The sequence below is a fragment of the Syngnathus typhle genome, linkage group LG19, assembly GCF_033458585.1.
Source record: "Syngnathus typhle isolate RoL2023-S1 ecotype Sweden linkage group LG19, RoL_Styp_1.0, whole genome shotgun sequence".
Taxonomy (NCBI): Eukaryota; Metazoa; Chordata; class Actinopteri; order Syngnathiformes; family Syngnathidae; genus Syngnathus; species Syngnathus typhle.
This window is the reverse complement of record NC_083756.1, coordinates 9638845-9660012: the sequence shown is the minus strand read 5'-3', so window position 1 is coordinate 9660012 and position 21168 is coordinate 9638845. Positions and strand designations below refer to the sequence as shown.

The window sequence follows — 21168 nt, the reverse complement described above, 5'->3', positions numbered from 1 at the left end:
AACCCAGTTCGGCCCACGAGTCAAAAAGTTTGCCCACCCCTGCTCTAGACGGTCCAGTTGCAAGCAGAAATTAAAGATATTTCTGTTGATAATCGCCGAGTTTGTATTCGCGCCCACGAATTCAAATTTCAACGTCACGTCCGCGTCACATGACTGGACGTAATATTATCTAAAACGGTAAATTAAAGTTAAATAAAGTTTTCTTTTTTAATCAACGCAATAATTTACAACCGTTGACCAGAAAAAATTGTCGAAATTCGGAGTCTGTGGCTGGAAGCAGATGCAGAGTTCGACGTCGCCCCCAAACGCAACACTCACTCGGTTTTCAAGGCTACAAAAGTACTTCTTTTTAAAAACAATGAGTTGTATTTACCGTGTACGCTATAGATGGTCCAGTTGCAAGCAGAAAATAAAAATATTTCTCTTCTTACTCGTCGTGTTACTATCCGCTGTGTCTCGTTCGCCGCCATCGCAGGTTTCGGATTTTAATTTTGGGGGAAGTTCCGCCAATTGACGTCTATCAAATGTAAATTAGAGTTAAATAAAGTTATCTTTTTTAATCAACGCGATCATTTACAACCGTTGACCAGGGAGAATCGTCGAAATTCGGCGTCTGTGGCTGAAAGCAGACGCCGAGTTCGACGTCCACCCCCAACCGCCACACTCACTCGCTTTTCAGGGCTACAAAAGTACTTCTTTTTAAAAACAATGGGTTGTATTTACCGTGTGCGCTCTGGACGGTACAGTTGCAAGCAGAAAATAAAAAATATTTCTCTTGTTAGTCGTCGCTGTGTCGTGTCGCGTCGCGTCGCGTCGCTCGGCATTGCCGCCTTGCTACCTGTTGCGAGCCGCGCTCTCGGATTTGAATGTTTGCGGAAGCTCCGCCCACACGTTACGTCCGTGTCACGTGACCACGACGTGGCAGACGTCTATAGAGGTGATTTTATCACGTGATTTTGTGTTATGCCGCCATCTTGGCGGTCAACCTGTCAGCTCGTTCCTACGTGTTCGTACGGATTCAGTTTGATTTCGGCGCTACATTTTCACCGATTTCATCCGAATTATGGCTGATTTGCTATCCAATGAAGAAATCTTACCAAATGCCAGGTAAAATATGCATAAGTTGACAGTAAGAGGTCTAGCCTTGTATATTATATCCAAATTAGGGACTGATAATAATATAAGGTATGTGATATTATCTGTTTCAGGTCAAACACTCTCAACGGATGAATGATCCTCCCCTCAGACCTTGGGTAGCAATAGCGAAAGATGGTCAGATCCTGTGATGCCACTGTACCTGCATGGCTGGATTGGGTGAAACATGTTCACATTCAGCAGCATCATCCCTGTTCGCCCTGGAGACATTAATACGTATGAAGACGGCCACTTCATGCACATCACTACCTTGTCAGTGGCTGAAACCATCCGCGTCGCACATAGAATATGCTGAAGGATGCAATATCGATTTTGCCCGTCCAGCCCAGAAACGAAAGTCAGAAGTTTCAACTCCTGAGGAAAGTGCTGCGAGAAAACTGCTGAATGTTCCTCCACCAACTGAAGAGCAGAAAGCTGCCTTTTACAAGGCTTTGTCTGAATGTGGTGGAAGACTAGCAATTTTGAGCATTGTCCCTGACTATGCTGACAACTTTGTGCCAAGGGCAGTGAAGCGAAAGCTTCCTGTACCTCTCTCACAGCTGCACGATTCTGGCAATACGAAACTCAGCACAGATGAACTTGCACTAAAATGCCGGTCAGAGGTGGGAAAGTTACATTCCATTACCAGAGAGCAGGTTTGTATTTTTTTCGCACTTAGTAATTAATATTTATATCATAAATAATGGATTGTTCTCCAACCTGTTACAAATAATCTAATCATAGTGACAACAATTTTTATTCAAATGTTTTTCAGATATCTGCGGTTGAAGAAGAGTCCAGGGGCCAAGCAACATCAACAACTTGGTTTCAACAAAGAGCTGGGCGAATTAGTTCATCAAGTTCCGCACGCAGATTTTTACACTCTGCAGTGAGGGAATCCATTGCTTCCCCAGTGATATCCGTCTGTGTGGCAGTAGTCACCATGCCTTCTTTTCGAATCTCAGCGTGCACCACATCTTCACCAGCGGGTAGTTGATCATTTTCACAAGGGACAGACTGGGAAATATTGACAAGTGCTGCTGCTGCTGCTGCTGCTGCTGCTGCTGCTGCCAATGCCCTCTCGCGGTCACTATTGCGCTGCTTGAGATTTTGTCTTCTCTCAAAGATCTTCATTGATCATTTGAGTTTTGGTTTTTGAAGTGACTGGGTATCCTCAAACATACTTGGCACATAGTCTGGGGATAGTGGATCTTCGCTTTTTGCACCTGAAACAATTAAACAATAACATTATTCATAGTGACTACCATAAATAATTAAGCACGTTGTTGAAGGGGATATACCCAGTTCAATTTGTTTCGTAATGGCATTTCATGACTTGACATATTCAAAAACTGAATAGAGTGAAATCATTTAGATACTGTACCTGTCTGTTCAGGTTGCTATCATTTTTATTTTTTGTTTATTTTTGCATGATGCCTCATCTGATTGGCTTGAAAATTTTTAACCTTGTGCCAATGGCTTAAATTTTATCAATGTGGATTTTACCTTGTGCCAAATGAAGTAACAAAAAGCCTCTTGTTCAAAAATGCTTCATTAAAAAAAAATTGTTTCACAAGGTTCATAATTTTTTTTGAAATTTCCTAATGCATTCACTCATGAGAATTAATTGTTAATTCCAATATGAAGTTCAATATTTACATTGATAACGTTTTCAAGCCAATCAGATGAAGCATCATGAAAAAATAAACCAAAAATAAAAACGGGGGGGTGAACTGAAGAAATCATCCCATTCCCTGCCTTGCTGCTCTTGCTGCCTTTCTAAAAATGCACGCAGCATTTTCAACAATCATATTTGTATCATCCCATATTGTATTATTTCACATTTTGTGAAACAAATCAAGGGTGAATAGTTTGTTTACATACCTGATATGAAGTGCTCATTGCATATCCTTGTGTAAATCGTAGGTTTCCATTGTTCACGACGAATCGCCCCGATCCATTTATCGCCTTTTTGGATGTTTGCCGGAAATCTATAAAAGCTAAGATTTGGTTTATCAAGCTCAAATAGCAGCAGATGTAACAAGAAAGCGTGTGAGTCGTTGACCGGCAAGATGGCCGCCAAGCTAATGTGCGCGGCTGCTGACGTCAGCTGCAAAGCAACTGCTGTTCTGTTTATTATACTTACAGTTGTTATGCATTGACATAATGGTGCGCACTCAAAATAGATTTAAATAAATGGAATCGTTTTTCTGCCCACTCCCTTTTAAACAAGCTAACTATGCCCACGGATTTGAATTAGGGTGGACGTTCCGCCCATCGACGTCACGCACACGTCACGTGGCCACGATGCGGCAGACGGCATATAACCACCGCTGTTTTGTTTAGTAGACTTACAGTCACAAACTTTATGCAGAGGTGAGAGAAACTTGACAAAGTACAGCCCAAGGGCAGGTCTCGACACTGGGCAAACAGCACAAAATAAGATTATGAATCATAACACACACGACTTGTCATATTGTACCAATACATCAGAATCACTGGTTTGCTACTTGGCACTATGATCATTTAGCAACTGCGTAGCTAAATTGCCTTTTCTCCTAAACATACGCATGGGTCACTGTTTATCTTGAGAGGTCACAGGAAATTGGCCTCACATTGTTGCAGGGCGCATTTTGTGTGTGTCGCTGGAATTACCAAAGCCGTGTGTTTTTATTTAATAAATGCACCCTTTGTTCTATTTCCTGTCTTGCAGTCTTAAGTCACCGCAGCGGAATCCAAATGTGAGAGACCTCCTCTGCTTGCGGTTGGAAGTCACGTTATGAAGACGTCACAGCTTGGCTTTGGCCAATTGATCCCTCAGCTCCAGCCAGGCGAGGGTGGAATAGCTGCAACTGATACTGAGTCCGACGTCAGCGCCACATATACTCCCTGAGTCGACAGCGGCGGAGGCCGAAGATTTCGATGCATTTAATGATTTGGAGTGACGCGGATGTTTTGATCAACGTGTTATTTATGTTATATTTATTTGAATAACTGTTCATTTTACGTCAGTTCCTCGTTTGTGTTTGTGTAACGTTACAATACCGTATGCGTATCGTTTAGGCTGTTGTTGCCTATTGGTGTCTGTTCTTGATGTTGGATTTTATCGAATTAAGTTCCGCCAAACATGCGACTTACGTTTTTTTTCTTTTTTATTATGCATTTTATGGCTGTTGTTGCGACTTGTACTCCTGAGCGACGGAAAACACTGTAGTTAGCAATCAGTAGACCAGCTTAAAAAAAATGTATGTTGATGTAACAGAACATATGTCTATACACGCGGTTGAAATGAAAGAGTGGGTTGTTAACACAAATGAACATTGAAATATTAAACATTTCTTTGTAGTTATGGACCTTGTGCGTTCTCCATTGAGCCTCTGACCTGGCCAAGCTGTTTCAGAACTCCAGGTCCCAGCCTGACTCGTCATCAGGGGGAGGGCCCTCGGTGTCCAGGGGGAAGTCATCAAAGTTGCTGTTGTCCAACGGGCCGTCCACCTGATGGCAAAAGCGTACAGCGCCGCAGAGCAAAACACCTTCAGCGGCGGGCGGTTTGTCACGCTCGGCATGCCGCGTCTTTGACGACGTCACAGTTGCTCAGCTGTGATTGGGTTAACTGAACAACCGTGACATCATTTTTCTGCAAGCAGCAGCAAAATGCACAAAGCCCTCCGATGGATCAAAGATTTGGCTGTCGCGTCATATTCTTCGAGCTGACTGCCTCTCGGAGCTCACGTGCAATCTTGGCTGGGGCTACCGTGGCGAGCCCTGCAGACGGCAAAGCGCTTCCAGCCCACGCAACCGAGGTGCCTCTAAAGGGGCGCCAACTCACCCTTGGCATAAAGGGACAGTCCAAGGTTCCCTGGCGGAGGCCATCCCAGTTGAAGCCCTCGAACCACCTGATTGCAGGAAGAAGAGGAGGGACAATGAGGGCGCGGACGACCGCCGGCCTGCACGTTATGTTACTCACTTGTGCTTCTGAATGTCCTTTACGCCGTTCTTCTGGTTCCCGAGACGTTCCGAGGGGTTGTCCCTGACACACACACACGCGCTTGCTTACGACGGCCATATTCAGCACTCGAATTCTATCACCTCCTCTACGTCTGCTCCCTTCTCGCCCAAACAGCTCTGACGTGAGCCCACTGTGAACGAGCCGCAGTCGACACCAACTGGCGCCCCGATGAGCAATTGGACGTCAATCCAAACGGAGCGCGGCGGGCGAGAAGAGCACCCTAAGTGTGCCTTCTGTGAGCGCACAATTTGGGGCCGCTGCGCAAACTGGCCCTCTTGCGACCCCACCTCTCTTAACTAAGAAGGGCAAATACTTGGTAGCCTTTGCTGGGCCACAACCTGCAGAGTCTCTTGATGAGGTTTGCGGCACTCTTGGTGATCTTTTTGGGGAATTCCACCATGTCGATCCCCCTCAAGATGATGTTGTACGTCTTCATGGGGTCCGAGCCGGAAAACGGCGGACTGCGGGACCGACCGGGAAGGGATCAACGCGCTGCCGAAGCCCGCACGATCACGCCAATGCGCACAAGACCGCCCGCCCACCTACCTTCCGCTGAGAAGCTCAAAGACCAGGATCCCCAGGGACCAGCAGTCGGCCGAGCTGTCGTGACCTTTGTTGAGGATGATCTCGGGGGCCACGTACTCGGGGGTCCCGCAGAAGGTCCAGGTCTTCTTCCCCAAGCCCACCTTCTTAGCGAAGCCAAAATCCACCTAGCGGCCGGACGCACGCCCGCGCCGCGCCCTCCGTTAGCGTCACGCCGCCGCTGTTGACGAGCGCCTTGAAGACTCACCAACTTGGCGTAGCCTCTGTGGTCAAGGATGATATTCTCCGGCTTGAGGTCTCGGTAGATGATCCCTTTACAGTGGAGCTCCGCCAGAGCCTCGATAACGCACGCCGTGTAGAATCTTGTGGTCCCGTCGTCAAAGGAGCCCCTGGTGGCACAGAAAGGGACAGCACGCTTGCGACGTCGGCGTTTGGGCCCATCTTTGTGACTTTTGTTAGGATACGGATTTTAGCTATTGATCTGACTCCAAATTGGGATCAACACTTAACACATAAATTGCAATGTCCTAATCCACACACTGGCGCACCTAACAATTTTGCAAGTTCGTTCTGTCAAAGAGAAGACCAGTAGATCAATTAGACCAAATTTACCAATTATTTATTCCTGACAAAGCGCACTAATACAGGCCTGGGTCCCGGGTCCCTCACACTAAAACTCGTGCGTTTTTGTGACCACCAAAAGACGACACATTCTTCCGGGTTGCCCAGTTTTAAAGAAACACAATATGAATATTAAAGCATGCAAAATATTGTGAGATGATTGGTGGATGGCCATCTCCTCCCCGTCCAGGTGTCGCTGAGGTCAGACGGTTTGGTTTTCCCCTCGAAGTCTGGTTTCATATAGTTGCTCGTTGTTCTCGTAGCTCACCGACCTTGAGATTATCTCGTCCGGTACTCCCTGTCTAGAACTATACACAACACTTCCGAGAAAACAAGTTCATACAGTTTGCCTGCACATTCCTCGGCCCCACCAATCCACACGAGCACTCCAATACTAGATATTAATATGATTATAAGTTTAACACAACCTTAAAATATGTTTGCAAACTCCCAAAAGCACATTTCCCTTTATTCCCTCTCATGACCTCATTTATGAGGTCATCACCCGTTACCCTAGCAAACAGCCACCAGCGTGGTGTCGATCCTTCCTTCCCCCTGCGGCTCATGTTGAGTCAACAGGACATATTGCCCCATCGGTGGCAACGGGCCAACGGTTTTCTCGATCAACCGGACAGTGAGTGATCTAATACATGGAATACAACAACAACCGCATAATATCATGATTGTAGTGAAAATAGCCACAGCAACAAGCACAGACATGATGAGCCCTTTCCAGTTTCCAAACGCTTTCATCCAATCATACCAAATATCGGTGTGTACACCTGAATGATCTTTCATCTTTTTGTTCAGTGTCCTTAGTCCTTCCAACGCCCTGGTCAGTCGGCCCCCTGGTGCCGTGTTGTTTGGGATAAAAGTACAACATGCGTCACCAAACATTCCACATACACCATGTTCCTTAGCCAATAGCATGTCCAACGCAATTCTATTTTGGAACGCCATTAACGACGTTGCAGCCAATTGTTCATGAACTGCGGCGAATGATTCAGCTGTATAATTACCCAGTCGTTGGACATTGTAATGAACGTAATTAATGCGGTCTACATTTTTATTGGGGGTGATCCATAGGAAGATACTTTCGAATCCCGAAGCCACTTGATTAGCGAGTTTATACTCATCTGGTACACCCCGGGGCACTCCTATAGCGTCAATATATGTTGGATCGTCGTCGTTCAACCACGGGGGCAAAACGTCTCTTTTGGCTCGCTTCAGGAGCTCCGCCAGTGGGAACTCCAGGTCCCAATTGAGATTCTGTATTTCAATGGGGACAACCACCACAGGCATTATCAAAGACACGAGGGCACAGATACCTGATGCGTTCTTCGGCAAGCGATCATATAATTTGTCATCACCACACCACAACCAGATGTCTGCACGAGAGAGAGGAGAGGTTACATTCAGTGACAAATTGACTTTGCACCATGTGGGATCTATTGTCCCAATACTTATGCCGGTTCCGTTTAACTTTAAACATGTCATATTTTGTTGAGTCACATGGTTGTCAAAAATAGGCTTTCTTTTTTCCGAGCCTACGACTGGGAAAATATCCTCATAAATAAAACAATTACCACTAGTACTGGGCTGGGTCAACACCTGTAGGATACAAGATGATTCTACTGCCGCTGGTACAATTTTCAACACTACTCTTGCCTTAAGACAGACCACACAATCTTCACCAGTAGTATTAGCAGCTTGTTCTGCCATCAAAAGCCAATTATTATTTATAGCAGTGACTCCCGTGGTGATCCTAAACCAATCATCTACGCTCCTGACTGCTTTTGCGAGGATTCGAGGGTTTGTCGAGGGACTCAAGGATATTTCTTGTTCGGCATCCTCACCTTGACATAGGAACACCTGCCAATACGGGTATCCATACATATATATGTTTAACTGGAAACCCCAGCATCCAATTGTGCGGCTTCCCAAATGTAAATCGTGCGAAGTATTAACCCACAAGGTGATGCCTGTCTGTGTTTTGTCCCCTCTTATCATTTGCTGATGCTGTTTCGCTTGGACACTAGTCCCCCATGATTTATACCAATCTTTGGTGTCCCATACCAAATTTTTCCAACCCCTGTTTACCAACTCATTGGTCAAATACCAATCATAATCCCGATAATCTTGTCCTCTAATCTGCCCGTTGACCAAACTATCAAACGGTATGGTAATTTGTACTGTCACATTTTTAGGGATGCAAACCTGGATCCCCCATTTGAATGATTGAACCGGTTCGCAGAGCCCGCGGTGTGTCTGAGTGACTCCAGTCACCACTTGTCTTTTGGACCGGATGTTTAAATGGTACTCAGACACATTGTAATATGCTGTGGGGCACCCTGTTCCATTACAGTACCACAATGGTTCCTTGATTGGGGCGGGGTTTTTCAATTTATCGTTCAACCTCCCTTTACTTACCTTCACCGCCATCTGCGTCATCTGAGTGGATAATTGTATGCCGTGACTCTCCAATGCCCTCTCAACCGAGAACAAACCAAACTCATTCTCTGAGCATTGAGAATAAAACAACCACATTTCTCCATATGTTAACTTCTTTTGTCCATGACACGAAGCAACAACAAACTGTCCATCTTCTTTACATTGGTAAATACATGTCCCTTCTCTATCGGGTGGGGCTAAATCCAATACTCTCTTTACTTGTTGAATTTGGTTCCTCCACACCCTTCTCTGGTACTTTTCCAATTTGTCATGTAAGGTTTGGTTGGTCTCTGTCCAATTAGACAACGTGACATACGTTTGCCAATTTTTGCTGTCACATCTCTGTCTCAAACCTTCCTGTTCCTCTCGTGAGAGCTCTTCTGTTGTGTTCACCTCAGCTTCATAGACTACTTTTCCTCTGCATCGGTATTGTTTGTTGGTGGGTGAATTTTGAATTTGGGACGTTTTCTGCTGGATGGTCTCATCAATTGTCATCAATGCCCACACAAAAAGACAACTCACACATAGCACTCCTACTAAAAATAATTCTGAAAATTCCCAAAAACCTTTCCTTTTCCGTATTGTTCCTTCTGTTCCCCCCCTTTTGGCCGGGTCCGGGACACGGCCAAACAGGAATACCTTCATCCTGACGGAACAAACTCTGGGGCCGGACGGAGTTGTGAGTAGTGATACCACCGGCGTCCTTTGAAGTCGAGCTGGGCCGCGTGAGACGTCCTGGCCAAGACACGAAAGGGGCCCTTCCACCGGGGGTCCGTCCACTTTCTAGAGATGACTCGGACGTACACGTACGGCGTGAGCTGTTTCTCCGCTGACACGCCTTCCTCCGCCGCAGCCGCAGCGGATTTCTCTCCAATCTGTGCAGAAACACTGGACACCAAAGCAGACAAATAGGACCAGTATGCTGCATGAGACAAATTTGGTACCGTAACATCCTCTGGTGGGACGAGCGTCGTTGCTGGTCCCGGCATTAGACGACCCGTCATCAATTCAAATGGTGCGAATCCAGTGCGCCTGTTAACGGATTGCCGCACAGACAACAAGGCAAGCGGGAGCGCTTGGAGCCAATTCATTGTCGTTTGAGCCATAATTTTGGCTAATTTCTCCTTCAGTGTTCGATTCATACGTTCAACTCCGCCCTGACTCTGAGGATGGTAGACACAGCCGAATCGATGCTTCAACCCCAAAATTGATTCTACCTTGGCCAAGGCTTTGTTGTTAAAGTGTGTACCATTGTCAGAGCGGATCAGGGCCGGGAAACCATGCGTGGGGATGTAATGGGTGATCAAAGCCTTGATCACAGCAGTAGAATCTTCTTTCGAGCACGGATATGCCTCAGGCCAGCCTGAGTAAGCGTCAACCATCACAAGCAAAAAGCGTTTCCCATTCACTCTTGTACTCATGTCGGTAAAATCAATGATCACCTCTGCCCCCGGCCACGGGGCCGGCTGAAACAGGCCGGGCTTTGGTTTCAACGTAGGGCGTGCATTGAACGTCTGGCAAGACTCACAATCTGCAACGAATTTCCAGACCACATCCGAGAGTTTGGGATGCCACCAACTTCGAAGATGGATCATCATGGCATGGGGACCCACATGGGAAGGTGTGTGAGCCTGTGTCAGGATCTCCGACATCAGCCTTCCCTCCGGAAGAGCTGGCTGTCCTTTGGGTCCTACCCACAAGCCATCTGATCGTTTGACAGCCTTTGCTGCCAGCCAAACCGATTTTTGTTCCGGGGAGGTGGCACCCTGGGCGGCACACAGATCGGCATGCGAGAGTGACAGAGGCAAACAGGAGTCGGGGTGCTCCCCGTCCACAATTAGTGGACCGCGGGACACCATCATGTCCTCTGCCCCGCCGTACCCGGCCGTCTGCTTGGCCAATTCATCAGCCGCTCGATTCCCCCTAGCCACTAAAGTGTCAGCTTTGGAGTGACCAGGCACTTTGACAATGGCCACCTCGCTCGGGTACTTCAACGCCTCAAACAACTGCAACATCAAATCCTTGTGCGCAATCTCCGAGCCTCTGGCCGTCGTGAACCCATTCTGTAGCCACCCTACCAGATCGATCAAAGCCGCCGACACCGCATAAGCGGAGTCAGAATAGATGGTCACGGCCTCCCCCTTGCATTGTCGCAAAGCTAACACCAGAGCAAAGACTTCCGCCGCCTGGGCTGATGGGTGGGTGTTGAGCTTCATCACTTTAAGAGGCTGGAAGGAGCCATCCCTCCACTCGACCGCCGCCGCGGCCGCATGGAGGGAGCCCATCCTGTCTCTCCAACAGCAGCCATCTGTAAACGCCACCCGACCGTGCCCGAGCGGAGTGGAATAGAGGTCAGGTCGGACTTTCGTCACCGTCTGGACCTTTGATGCACACTCATGGGGTCCCACCAACAATTGATCGGCCATGTTCACACCGGAATGGACATAGTTGACATTTGGGGCAGTCAATATTTTCAACAATCGTGTTTGTCGCAGCGGAGTCAACGTGAATGCCGCCGATGCGACAAACGAGGAGACCGCATGATCAGTTAACACATAGACTGGATGCCCCATGACCGTGTGGGCTGTTTTGAGTAAGACCTTCGCCAGGCCAGCCGCATACCTGGAACAATCGGGTTGTCGTTGCTCAATGTTGTCCAAGGGGACGCTGCAATACATCAACACTGCACGTCCATGCTGCATTTTCTGGTACAGAGCTCCATTCACAACTTTCCCTGAAATAGAGACATCTAGATGGAAGGGCAGAGTGTAGTCAGGAGTGGCCAAGGTCGCAGCAGAGGCCAGCTCCTGCACCAGTGACACAAAGACCTCGGTAGCCTCCGGTGTCCAGACCAGGCAAGCCTTGAGATTCCTGGCCCCCTGTTCGCGGATCAGGGCTCGGAGGACACCAGTTTTGTCGGCAAAACAGGGTATGTAATGTCTGCTGTAGCCACACAACCCCAGGAATGATAGCATCTCCTGGACGGTGGCGGGCCGTGGGTGCCGGAGGATGGAGTTTCTATGTTCAGGCGACATGGCGAGGCCACTAGGGGTCAACACTCGACCTAGAAAAGTGACCTGTTGGCGACAGCATTGCAGTTTCTTCCTTGACACCTTGAACCCTTTCTCTCCTAACCACAACAACACTTTCTTTGTTCCTGCAAGACACGCCTGCTCGTCCTTTGCTGCAATCAACAAATCATCGACATATTGCAACAACAATGTGCCATCCGGCATTTGGCATGGTTCGAGGAGTTCTTTGAGGACCTGATTGAACAATCCTGGCGAATTTTTGAATCCCTGCGGCATGCGAGTGTATTGTAATTTCATCCCTTTGTAAGTGAATGCGAACACGTGCCGCACTGAGGGGGAAAGCGGAAGGCAGAAGAAGGCATTAGCCAAATCAATCACGGTGAACCACTGATAGGCAGGGTTCAATGATGCAAGGATTCGGTGCGGGTCTGGCACAGGAAGAACAGGAGTTATAGTGACATCATTTACTGCTCTCAAATCATGCGCCATGCGCCATGTTTTCCCATCTGCTTTTTGGACTGGCCTTAACGGGGTGTTCCATTCGGAGCATGACACTTCCAACACCCCTGCGTCCCAGAGGCCGCAGAGAGTGTCTTCCATGCCTTGGTTCGCCTCACTCGGCCAACGATATTGGGGTCGTTTGATAGGCTGCGTCTCATCCATTTGGAGATCAATAGGGGCCATCGAGTGACAAAACCCGACATCAAATGGACCTTGGGACCACAAGGTGTCGGGCAAGGCCGCGAGCATTACTTCAGCGTCCTCATGATCAGTTAATTCCCTGCCATGTGTGCGAGATACCAACATCATCTCCAGCAGCCCTGAGTCTACCATGGGTTGTTTAATTTGGTAAGCTTTCTGAGACTCTGACCAGTACAAATTAGGGATGTGTGTCTTCCGCCAGTCGGTTTGCAGCAACAAATGTTTGACCATTGAGCCCAATTCTCTGGCTTCATGACCTGGGGCAAGAGCTAGTGAAATGTGTGGTACCCCTTTTTCTGTCATTTTGAACCACTGCATTTGTTCTGGTGTTAATTCAGTAGCTGCTGCAACTCCCTCTTTACCAATCAAAATGCATGATGAAGTTAAATCCCACATGTGCCCTTCAATTTCTTCAAACAAATCCCGATAAACATCATCACTTTTTCGGTCATAATATAGCGTGCAATGCAAAGGATCAACAGGTGGGTGGTATGGCGCCAGTGAGCAGATCCAGGGCTTCCACAGTAGGTAGGTCGAGAACACACCGCCACCAGCAGGGGTCTCTGGCTCCAGCCTGGCCCAGTAGATGGTTGCAGTTTCTGCTTCTGCCGGTAGGGGCGCCATCAGCCACTGACCATGTTGTTGTAGCTGCTGTGAGCACTGGATGCTGATGCCATCTGGAAATTGAATAATCACTCCCTCTGGCCCACACAGAATTCTGGCTTGAACGGCTGACAGCAAGTCCCTTCCCATCAAATTGATCGGAGTGTCTGTGGAATGGATGTATTTGTGCCACAGTCTACACCCTGTTCGGGTGATCACAGTTTCAAGTGGTTTGGTGAAAGGCAGAGTACGTGGTTGTCCCGAGAAGCCGACTAAAGTCGTTGTTTTCTTTGACAGTGAGGATACAGGAAGGGCAGTGTTTATTGATGAATAAGTTGCTCCCGTGTCCACCAGCATCTTCACAGGTTTTCCTTCCACTGTCACATGAAGCATTGGCTCCGCCGGGCCACTGCTTTCCTGGCTCCCCGGGCAGCCCTATTCAAATTGTCCACACCAGAGATCATCATGTTGGTAGTACTGACCTCCGTGCGTTTGTGGCTGTTGCCAGGGCCGTCCACCGGGTGGAGCTGTTCCTGCCTGTTGCATCGGCGCTCCGGGTTGGTATGGCGGGCCTTCGGCTGGGTGGGTGGCTCCGCGTGGTCGATACTGTGGACATCCTCTTGCCCAGTGATCGGTTTCGCCGCAGATGAAACATGCATTTGTTGAATGGGGCTTGTATGTTGCCCTCCCCGGGTAAGCAGGTGCACTCCCTCCCCGGCCTCTGTATCCGCCCCGGAACTGGCCCCTTCCGCGCCCCACCACCTGAGGAGCCTGTGACATTTGCATTTTCCTTTTTTTTGTGATTTAGACTGTTTAGCTTCACCATGCATTTTTGCCAACTGTAATTTCAACAACTGTTTAGATAATGCATCTGTCTCGTTTTCAACTTTAGCTTGTGACTCAGTGAACATTCTGCAGTGATGCAAAAGATGACGTTTAAATCGTTCTTCGGTACAAACCAGAATGTCAGGATCTGACATTAGCTGCTTCTTCACATCTGGCGGAAGTCCATCCAGCAGCGCCGTTCGGAAGAGCACCTCTGCCTCGTGCGTGAGAGCTGGATGTCGACCTGTGGTTTCAATCCAACTTTCCACACATGTTACATAATGTTGTGCAGGTGACATTTTCACATCATAAGGAAACATAGTGGGGGCCAGATCGGTGGGTTGTGGGAAAGTCAATTTAATGTTTTCAAACAGGGGCGCTGCTACTTGTGGCAAGGGCACCTCCCTCCCCAGCCTCGCTGTGCCTGCTGCTTCCTCAATTGCCTGCAATTGCACTAGAGAGCATGCTCCTGCCAACATCTGGCGCATGTCACCGAGTGTACAGCTCTGCCCACTCATCAGAGCTAAAAATTTGTTCAGCCACACCTTGCCTCCTCTGTGAAGTGGGGGCATCTTTTCCATCATCGCGGTCACATCACGGAGCACCATGGGCTCGTAGTGCTGACCGCCCGATGTGGTCACCAGCGGACACATCAATTCATTTTTCTGCACCTCGGCCTGTGTCATCTGTCCCTGACCACTCCGCAAATTATATTTTCTCCGTGTCTCTCTCTCTCCCTGGCTGCACTTCTTTCTACTGTCCTGATTCGCGCACTCCAACATTTTTCTCTGTTGCATCACAACATCATCTTCTTCCTCCTCACACGCCCGCAACCACACATGTACACATAAACGCACACACAGCGAGCGCGCACACAACCGCACATACACACACGCATCCGCACGGCACGCACGCCAATACACAAAGTGCTCGCGCAGAGCTCAGACGAACGACGATAGACTGACACAAACTTTTACAGAGATTACGCACATACACAGAACACACAGACAAAGGGATTCGAATCCATCTCTCATGTAGCTCACAATTTGCACTTCCAGCATACATTCCTCTCAATCTCACTCCATTCATTCCTCTCATCACACACACACTCCCCCCAATTTGGTTGCACATTTTGGATATTTTAGCGGTCTGGTCTCTCACAGGAGGAACTGTTACCACCGGATATTTTTTGAGGAGGCCTCACTTCCCCTCGGGGATCTCTTTATTAACCCCAGCTATCTGAATACGATCGTCACCGTACCCTTGTCCGCCACGACGAAGCACTAGGTCCCTGACCTATCCGTAGTACGCGTAAGTCCCTGACTTTACCGTACACGTTACACACGTAAGTTCCAAACTTATTCACCGTATGTATATTCACTTCATGCACACCTTATTTGATCTGAACGACAGTCTCCTCTTAAATTTCCTCTTTCAATTTGCAGAATTTCGACATATAGTAACAGGTATTCTGCTTACCTTATCATTGATGAGCTCAGGGTTTAGGAGACGTCGTACCAGCTCAACGTTGTGCGCTTATTCCTTATTCAAACGGTACGCCGACCGGGAGACAGCTGTCCCAGACTAACTGTCCGATGACTTGGACACAGACCACGAGTTTGTCAATTACCCTTCTCTTGACATCACGTACGGGGTCACCAAGAAACTGTTAGGATACGGATTTTAGCTATTGATCTGACTCCAAATTGGGATCAACACTTAACACATAAATTGCAATGTCCTAATCCACACACTGGCGCACCTAACAATTTTGCGAGTTCGTTCTGTCAAAGAGAAGACCAGTAGATCAATTAGACCAAATTTACCAATTATTTATTCCTGACAAAGCGCACTAATACAGGCCTGGGTCCCGGGTCCCTCACACTAAAACTCGTGCGTTTTTGTGACCACCAAAAGACGACACATTCTTCCGGGTTGCCCAGTTTTAAAGAAACACAATATGAATATTAAAGCATGCAAAATATTGTGAGATGATTGGTGGATGGCCATCTCCTCCCCGTCCAGGTGTCGCTGAGGTCAGACGGTTTGGTTTTCCCCTCGAAGTCTGGTTTCATATAGTTGCTCGTTGTTCTCGTAGCTCACCGACCTTGAGATTATCTCGTCCGGTACTCCCTGTCTAGAACTATACACAACACTTCCGAGAAAACAAGTTCATACAGTTTGCCTGCACATTCCTCGGCCCCACCAATCCACACGAGCACTCCAATACTAGATATTAATATGATTATAAGTTTAACACAACCTTAAAATATGTTTGCAAACTCCCAAAAGCACATTTCCCTTTACTTTCAAAGAACGCGGCCGGCGGTGCCTTCGCACACAGCGACAACGTGCTCATCCCGACCCGACACCCACCTGTCTCTTAAGAGCGTCCACAGCTCTCCGCCAAGACAAACCTTTAGCAGCATATACAAGTATTTGGGGTCCCGGAAGGTGCGGTACAACCTGCGGACAGGGACGCATTACTGTGCTTCAGAACAGCTGGCGGCGGCCACTTATGAGTAGGGGTGTGACGATGCATCGATATAATGCTCTACGATTTGTTGGCATCGATGCTAAACGTAAACATCGATCTATATCGCCCGTTTTTGACCTCAGACATTAGACGCGACTTTATTTTGAAATCCAGTTCATTGTTGCTTGCTTCCTCTTTCCGGGAGCAGCGCGCGGCGTGTTGTGTTGTGAGCAGAGCAGGCACGTGAAAGGGGAGCCGACAACTACGCGGCTCCTGGGCTGGTGCTATGGCTAGTGTCCAAGAAGACAAGGACATTCGTTCCCCTTTGGGCTTCAAGTCATTCATTTGGAAGCACTTTGTAATTTCCTAAATAAAGAGTTTGCAGTACCTTGTTGATTTTGCGTATGAATTGTTATAAATCAGGATATTGTTCTATATTTATCGTAGAGCACTATATCGTGATGTATCGTGAATGAATCACAGCAGGCTTTAAGATATGAATTGTTATAAATCAGGATATTGTTCTATATCGATCGTAGAGCACTATACCGTGATGTATCGTGAATGAATCACAGCAGGCTTTAAGATATCGGCAAATATCGTATCGTGGTTCTTTGTATCGATATATCGTATCGTGACAAAACCCGCGATTTACACCCCTACTTATGAGGGGAAAAGAAACAATGGGCTTGAGGCCGCTGGCACGCGGGCACCTCAAACCTGCGCTTGGCACCCCACGAGCTGGACTTGTACTTTGCCTGCTTTGGACATGAACGGAGGGACTAAACAGTGACCTGATGATGAAGGGGCTGTTGACTTCCATCATGATGCGGCGTTCCGACAGGATGTGCTCCTGCTGCCTGGTGTCCAGAATGTGGCGCTTCTTCAACACTTTGAGGGCGAAGGAGCGCCCGGCGTCTCTCTTGAGGTGCACCTGAAGGCGACGCGGCCACACGTCACCACGCGTCGGCACCACGGCCGCCGGCGCGGGGACCCACCCACCAGCTCCACGCGGCTGAAGCCACCCATGCCCAAGGTGCAGACCACGGCAAGGTCGTCGAGCGTCACGCCGGAGAAGAAGTCGTCCTCAGCCGGGCACCTGCGCACGTGCGTTAGTGCATCGTTGCCTCGACGTCAATAGAGAGTTCGTCGGCGATGTACACCACTTACTTGGCTTTGACGTGCTCGTCGTCTCCCTGCTGGCGGTCCACTTCCTCTAAGCCGCCGATCAGCTGCTTGAAGGACCTGCGGAACAAAGGAGAGTGCCGTGAGGCAGCATGAACCCGACTGAGGAGCGGCCTCACTCCTTCAGATGATGTGGAAAACACACAAGGACGCCAAAGACTCTGTTTTTTAGGACTCTAAATATTCTTTTGATTTTGCTTTGTGTCGAGCAAGTTTCTGCAAGTTTCTGCCGCATTTGCTTCCGTGAAGGCATGACAGTGGCTGCTGGGATAAACAATGACTACTCAGCCATGCACGATGTTTGCCTTGTCTGATGTGAAAGGATGGAACGTGGGAGGGGGGGGGGGGGGGGGGTTGTAGCCTTTGCATTGCCTGTCTGGAAGAGGGGAATAATGACAGCTGGAGGGAAATGTTCATCTCGGATTCCCAGCCCTGGCCACCCCGGCTTCAAACCAAACCACCAATGCTCACTCTCTGTCTACCACCAGACAGGTGACGGCGCCCTCTGCTGTCACGCTGGCCGTACGCACATCTTCCCTACGAGACAGGAAAGGCAGCACGTTAAATGGATGGCGGGAAGGCACGGGCGACGGCGACGTGAACGGCGTAGCGCGCTTTCACCCTTTCAGCGCTTGCTCGCCAAACCAGTCGCCTTTGGACAGCGTCTTCACCGGCACCTGCTGACCACTGGGGGCGGTCTGCTGCCACACCGTCACCTGCACATGCTCACAAGTGAGATTTTGCACGAAGGAAGCCAAAAGTCATACCTTGTGAGGCCGTGCAAAGTAAAAGTGAGCAGACTTTGCCCAATCCACTTTGGCAGCGCACCTTACGGGCAGGCACGGAACGAGTAGAAAAGCTCACCTGCCCTTCACTGATAATGAAGAAGGTGTCTCCCGTGGCGCCCTGCCGGATGATGTAGTCGCCATTGCTATAGTGAGTCTGATGTGCGCAGACACACACACACACACACACACACACACACACACGGGGGGTCAGATGACCAGAGAGTGACACGTGCAGGCGGGTCTGGACTCACCTCCTCCAGAACATCAGCCAGCTTGCTGAGAACGTCCTCTGGAAGGGCCTGGAAGGACGGAACGCTAGCGACAGGGAGACGCCACGTCATTTGGACGTCAGGCTGCTGCCATGTCACGACGTCAAGGTTACCTGCGCAGGAAGTCCGTGTACTGGGAATGCTTGATGAGGCCGGTCCTCATCATAATGGTCTGAAAGCCCTGGCGATCAATGGCCCACAACTTGATGTCGGTCAGAGCTGCACACACGCACATGTGCATGCGCGCACGTGCATGCGCGCACACGCACGCACGCACACGCACACACACACGCTGGAAGATGACGCCTGGACTCCGGTCCTAGCTTCAGGGGGCGCTGTCGTGTGCACTGTGGTGTACCCGTCACTGTAGCCGTGCGCGTGCAGTTGTACAAGATGGCGAGTTCGCCAAAGACTTTGCCGGGGCCGATGGTGCACAGCTTTTTGCCTTCTTTGCTCACCTCCACCATGCCCTCTGTGGACGGACGCAAAAGGGAAAACGGGAGCCGTGACTCGGAAGCAAAAGCTGCAGTGACCCACCCTCCAGAACAAAGACGCTAGATCCGTCGTCGCCCTCCTGGATGACGCAGCAGCCTTTGTCCAGGCTGGTGGGCCGCATGCAGTCCAAGATGGTGAGGATCTGGAAACGGGGCGGACGTCAAAGCGTGAGCAAAACAGACGCCAAGTGGGGGGTGAGGGTGGAGGGGTGGTGGTGGTGGGGGGGGGGGGGGGGGGGGGGGGTTGGGGTCTTCTCACCTGTCCATGTTCCAGATGCTTCATGAAGTCATTGTCCATCAGCGCTCTCTGGATCAGCTCGCTGGACCTGCACGCAAACACACCCTGGCTCCAATGGGGCAGGCACCTTTCTCAGGGCCGGCCTTCTCGGTCTCCCACGACCCCGACCGAGAGGCAGCCTCGGCTTGAGGTAGGAAGCGTCGCCTCTGCGCAACACACACTCCTCACGGCTCTTTTTTTTTTTCACAGCGGAAAGAAATGGTCCGAACCGCAGATGTAACGATTGAAAAGAGTCTGCAAAACACAGAACAAAAATAACATAAGCTCACTCTTTGCTCTTGCAGTAGCTGGTGAGCGTGACGTCGGTGAGTCGGGCAGGATCCAGAGCGCTGGGTTCTGCCGATATGGCCTGTCTCTTGGTGCGCTGAGGCTCATCGAGTGACGGTGCTGGCATTGCTGGAGCGCCACCTGCTGGATGCAACAAAAAAAGGTGAAGAAAATGTTAAAAAAAAACATAACCTCCGCCCGGGCGGACCTCAACAGTTCAGTGACTCAGGAGAACGTTTTGTCACACCTGCGTCGGGTGTCTGTGCAGCGGCAGTATCGTCGGTGCCCGGCATCAAACTACGATGACGGTCCAGCTCGGCCCGCAAATGGCCAATCAGGAGATCTTTGGCATCCAGTTCTGACTCCAGCTCCTCAATCAGCGCGTCTCGCTCCGTCAGCTCCTCAATCTTCCGCTGCAACGCCACCTGCAGGTCACGCAGCATGCCGCCGCCTCTCTTTGTTGCCGCCATCAGCCGAGTGCTCGTGCCCTACAAGAAAGAGACTCTTTGTTGCCGCCATCAGCCTAGTGCCCGTGCCCTACAAGGAAGAGACTCGTGTGCAGTCAGACGCGCGCAGACGTGGTTGCACAGGTCAATCCACGGTTTCCATACAAAGGAGCTGATGAGGAGAGCTTAAGTGTGGCTCGGAATAAAACAACTTAGTGTAGGCGCAAAAATAATAATAATGCATTCAATTCATATAGTGTTTTTCAAGGATCCAAAGACGCTTCAATGCTCTGTCTGTTGGTTTTCATTCAGCCTGACCAATTCCGGCTTAAAAACAGCCCAGTTTGGTTCTAAATTGGACCAACCCAAGTACAGGGAAACCTTGGCTTACGAACATCTATGTATACTTGGCAACTTTTTGGGGTCTTGAGATGGTTTTCCCCCTCTGAGTCATTGTCTCCTTTTGTCCTCCCTCTATCGTTCACAGAGTCCTTTGACCATGTGTTGGTTGTTGGGTTTCACTTTCAAAGAGGACTAAGTAAAAAAAAAAAAAGTTTTTTTAAAGAGGACGAAACAAACGCCTGCCTTACCTCCTTGTTGTGACTTCAGCACGCTTCTGGAATGAGGATTTGGAAGAATGTTCTGTCGGCGCGTCCTCGGATGAGCTACTCACACGTGCATGCGCACAGGTGACTTTGACAGCTCCTCCTCAGAAAAAAGAGAAAAAAAAGAGCAAAGAATCTGCCACAAATCTTTGCGTTGAAGAAACCGAAGAACTGTGAGCGAAACATTTAGCTTGTGTCAGAAGTCATCAAAGATACAAAGCGTGTATGATTTGGCAAAGGATAAACATATCAACCCACCCCGAACTATAGGCCTGGGACTGAGGTCCGCCACAAGCTCACACAACTTCATAGTACATACATTTGTGGTCGGTCACTCAACCGCGCAGAAGAAATAAATATCCTCCGAACCCGATGGTCGACTTTTGTGCGCTGTCTGCTCTGCCGCTAGGGGGCGGCCGC

At 49.2% G+C, this 21168-nt stretch overlaps 3 protein-coding genes and 2 long non-coding RNA genes across 17 annotated transcripts in view; 2 read left to right on the top strand and 3 right to left on the bottom strand.

Moving 5' to 3' along the window:
* LOC133143976 (uncharacterized) overlaps nt 1-21168 on the top strand; it is a 69029-nt gene that overhangs the window by 28139 nt on the left and 19722 nt on the right. The gene's annotated exons all lie outside the window — the stretch shown is intronic.
* LOC133143974 (uncharacterized) lies at nt 949-4487 on the top strand. 2 transcript variants are annotated; one of them, XR_009710522.1, is made up of 4 exons: nt 949-1107; nt 1209-1790; nt 1910-2123; nt 3848-4487. It is a non-coding gene; the product is annotated as an uncharacterized LOC133143974 (long non-coding RNA). The 2 variants fall into 2 exon arrangements; XR_009710521.1 differs by having other exon boundaries at nt 1910-4487.
* Nucleotides 1876-20851, bottom strand: LOC133143966 (cGMP-dependent protein kinase 1-like). Of its 11 annotated transcripts, XR_009710520.1 has the most exons (23): nt 20734-20851; nt 19945-20185; nt 19700-19841; nt 19392-19458; nt 19176-19275; nt 18997-19110; nt 18752-18857; nt 18621-18684; nt 18446-18523; nt 18203-18297; nt 18053-18118; nt 17567-17641; nt 17399-17495; nt 17191-17330; nt 16297-16386; nt 5934-6075; nt 5690-5853; nt 5482-5604; nt 5102-5164; nt 4964-5030; nt 4489-4629; nt 3490-4023; nt 1876-2360 (listed from the first exon to the last, which is right to left on the bottom strand). XR_009710520.1 is itself a non-coding variant. In XM_061266285.1 (22 exons), exons 2-21 carry the CDS (start codon nt 20165-20167, stop codon nt 4531-4533), a joined length of 2115 nt encoding a protein of 704 aa, XP_061122269.1. In that variant the 5' UTR covers nt 20168-20185; nt 20734-20851; the 3' UTR covers nt 3471-4023; nt 4489-4530. The 11 variants fall into 11 exon arrangements, 10 of the variants coding, with proteins under 10 accessions (XP_061122269.1, XP_061122271.1, XP_061122273.1 ...); XM_061266285.1 differs by lacking the exon at nt 1876-2360 and having other exon boundaries at nt 3471-4023; XM_061266287.1 differs by lacking the exon at nt 1876-2360 and having other exon boundaries at nt 3471-3992.
* LOC133143964 (uncharacterized) lies at nt 6289-16229 on the bottom strand. Of its 2 annotated transcripts, none has more exons than XM_061266277.1 (2): nt 14055-16229; nt 6289-13866 (listed from the first exon to the last, which is right to left on the bottom strand). In XM_061266277.1, exon 2 carries the CDS (start codon nt 13486-13488, stop codon nt 9400-9402), a length of 4089 nt encoding a protein of 1362 aa, XP_061122261.1. In that variant the 5' UTR covers nt 13489-13866; nt 14055-16229; the 3' UTR covers nt 6289-9399. The 2 variants fall into 2 exon arrangements, with proteins under 2 accessions (XP_061122261.1, XP_061122262.1); XM_061266278.1 differs by having other exon boundaries at nt 12315-13866.
* The window catches only part of LOC133143967 (WD repeat domain phosphoinositide-interacting protein 4-like), a 60273-nt gene continuing 59837 nt past the window's right edge, over nt 20733-21168 (bottom strand). The window contains exon 13 of the mRNA XM_061266295.1: nt 20733-20848. The gene's annotated coding sequence lies outside the window, so the exon portion shown is untranslated. The remainder of the gene's footprint in view (nt 20849-21168) is intronic.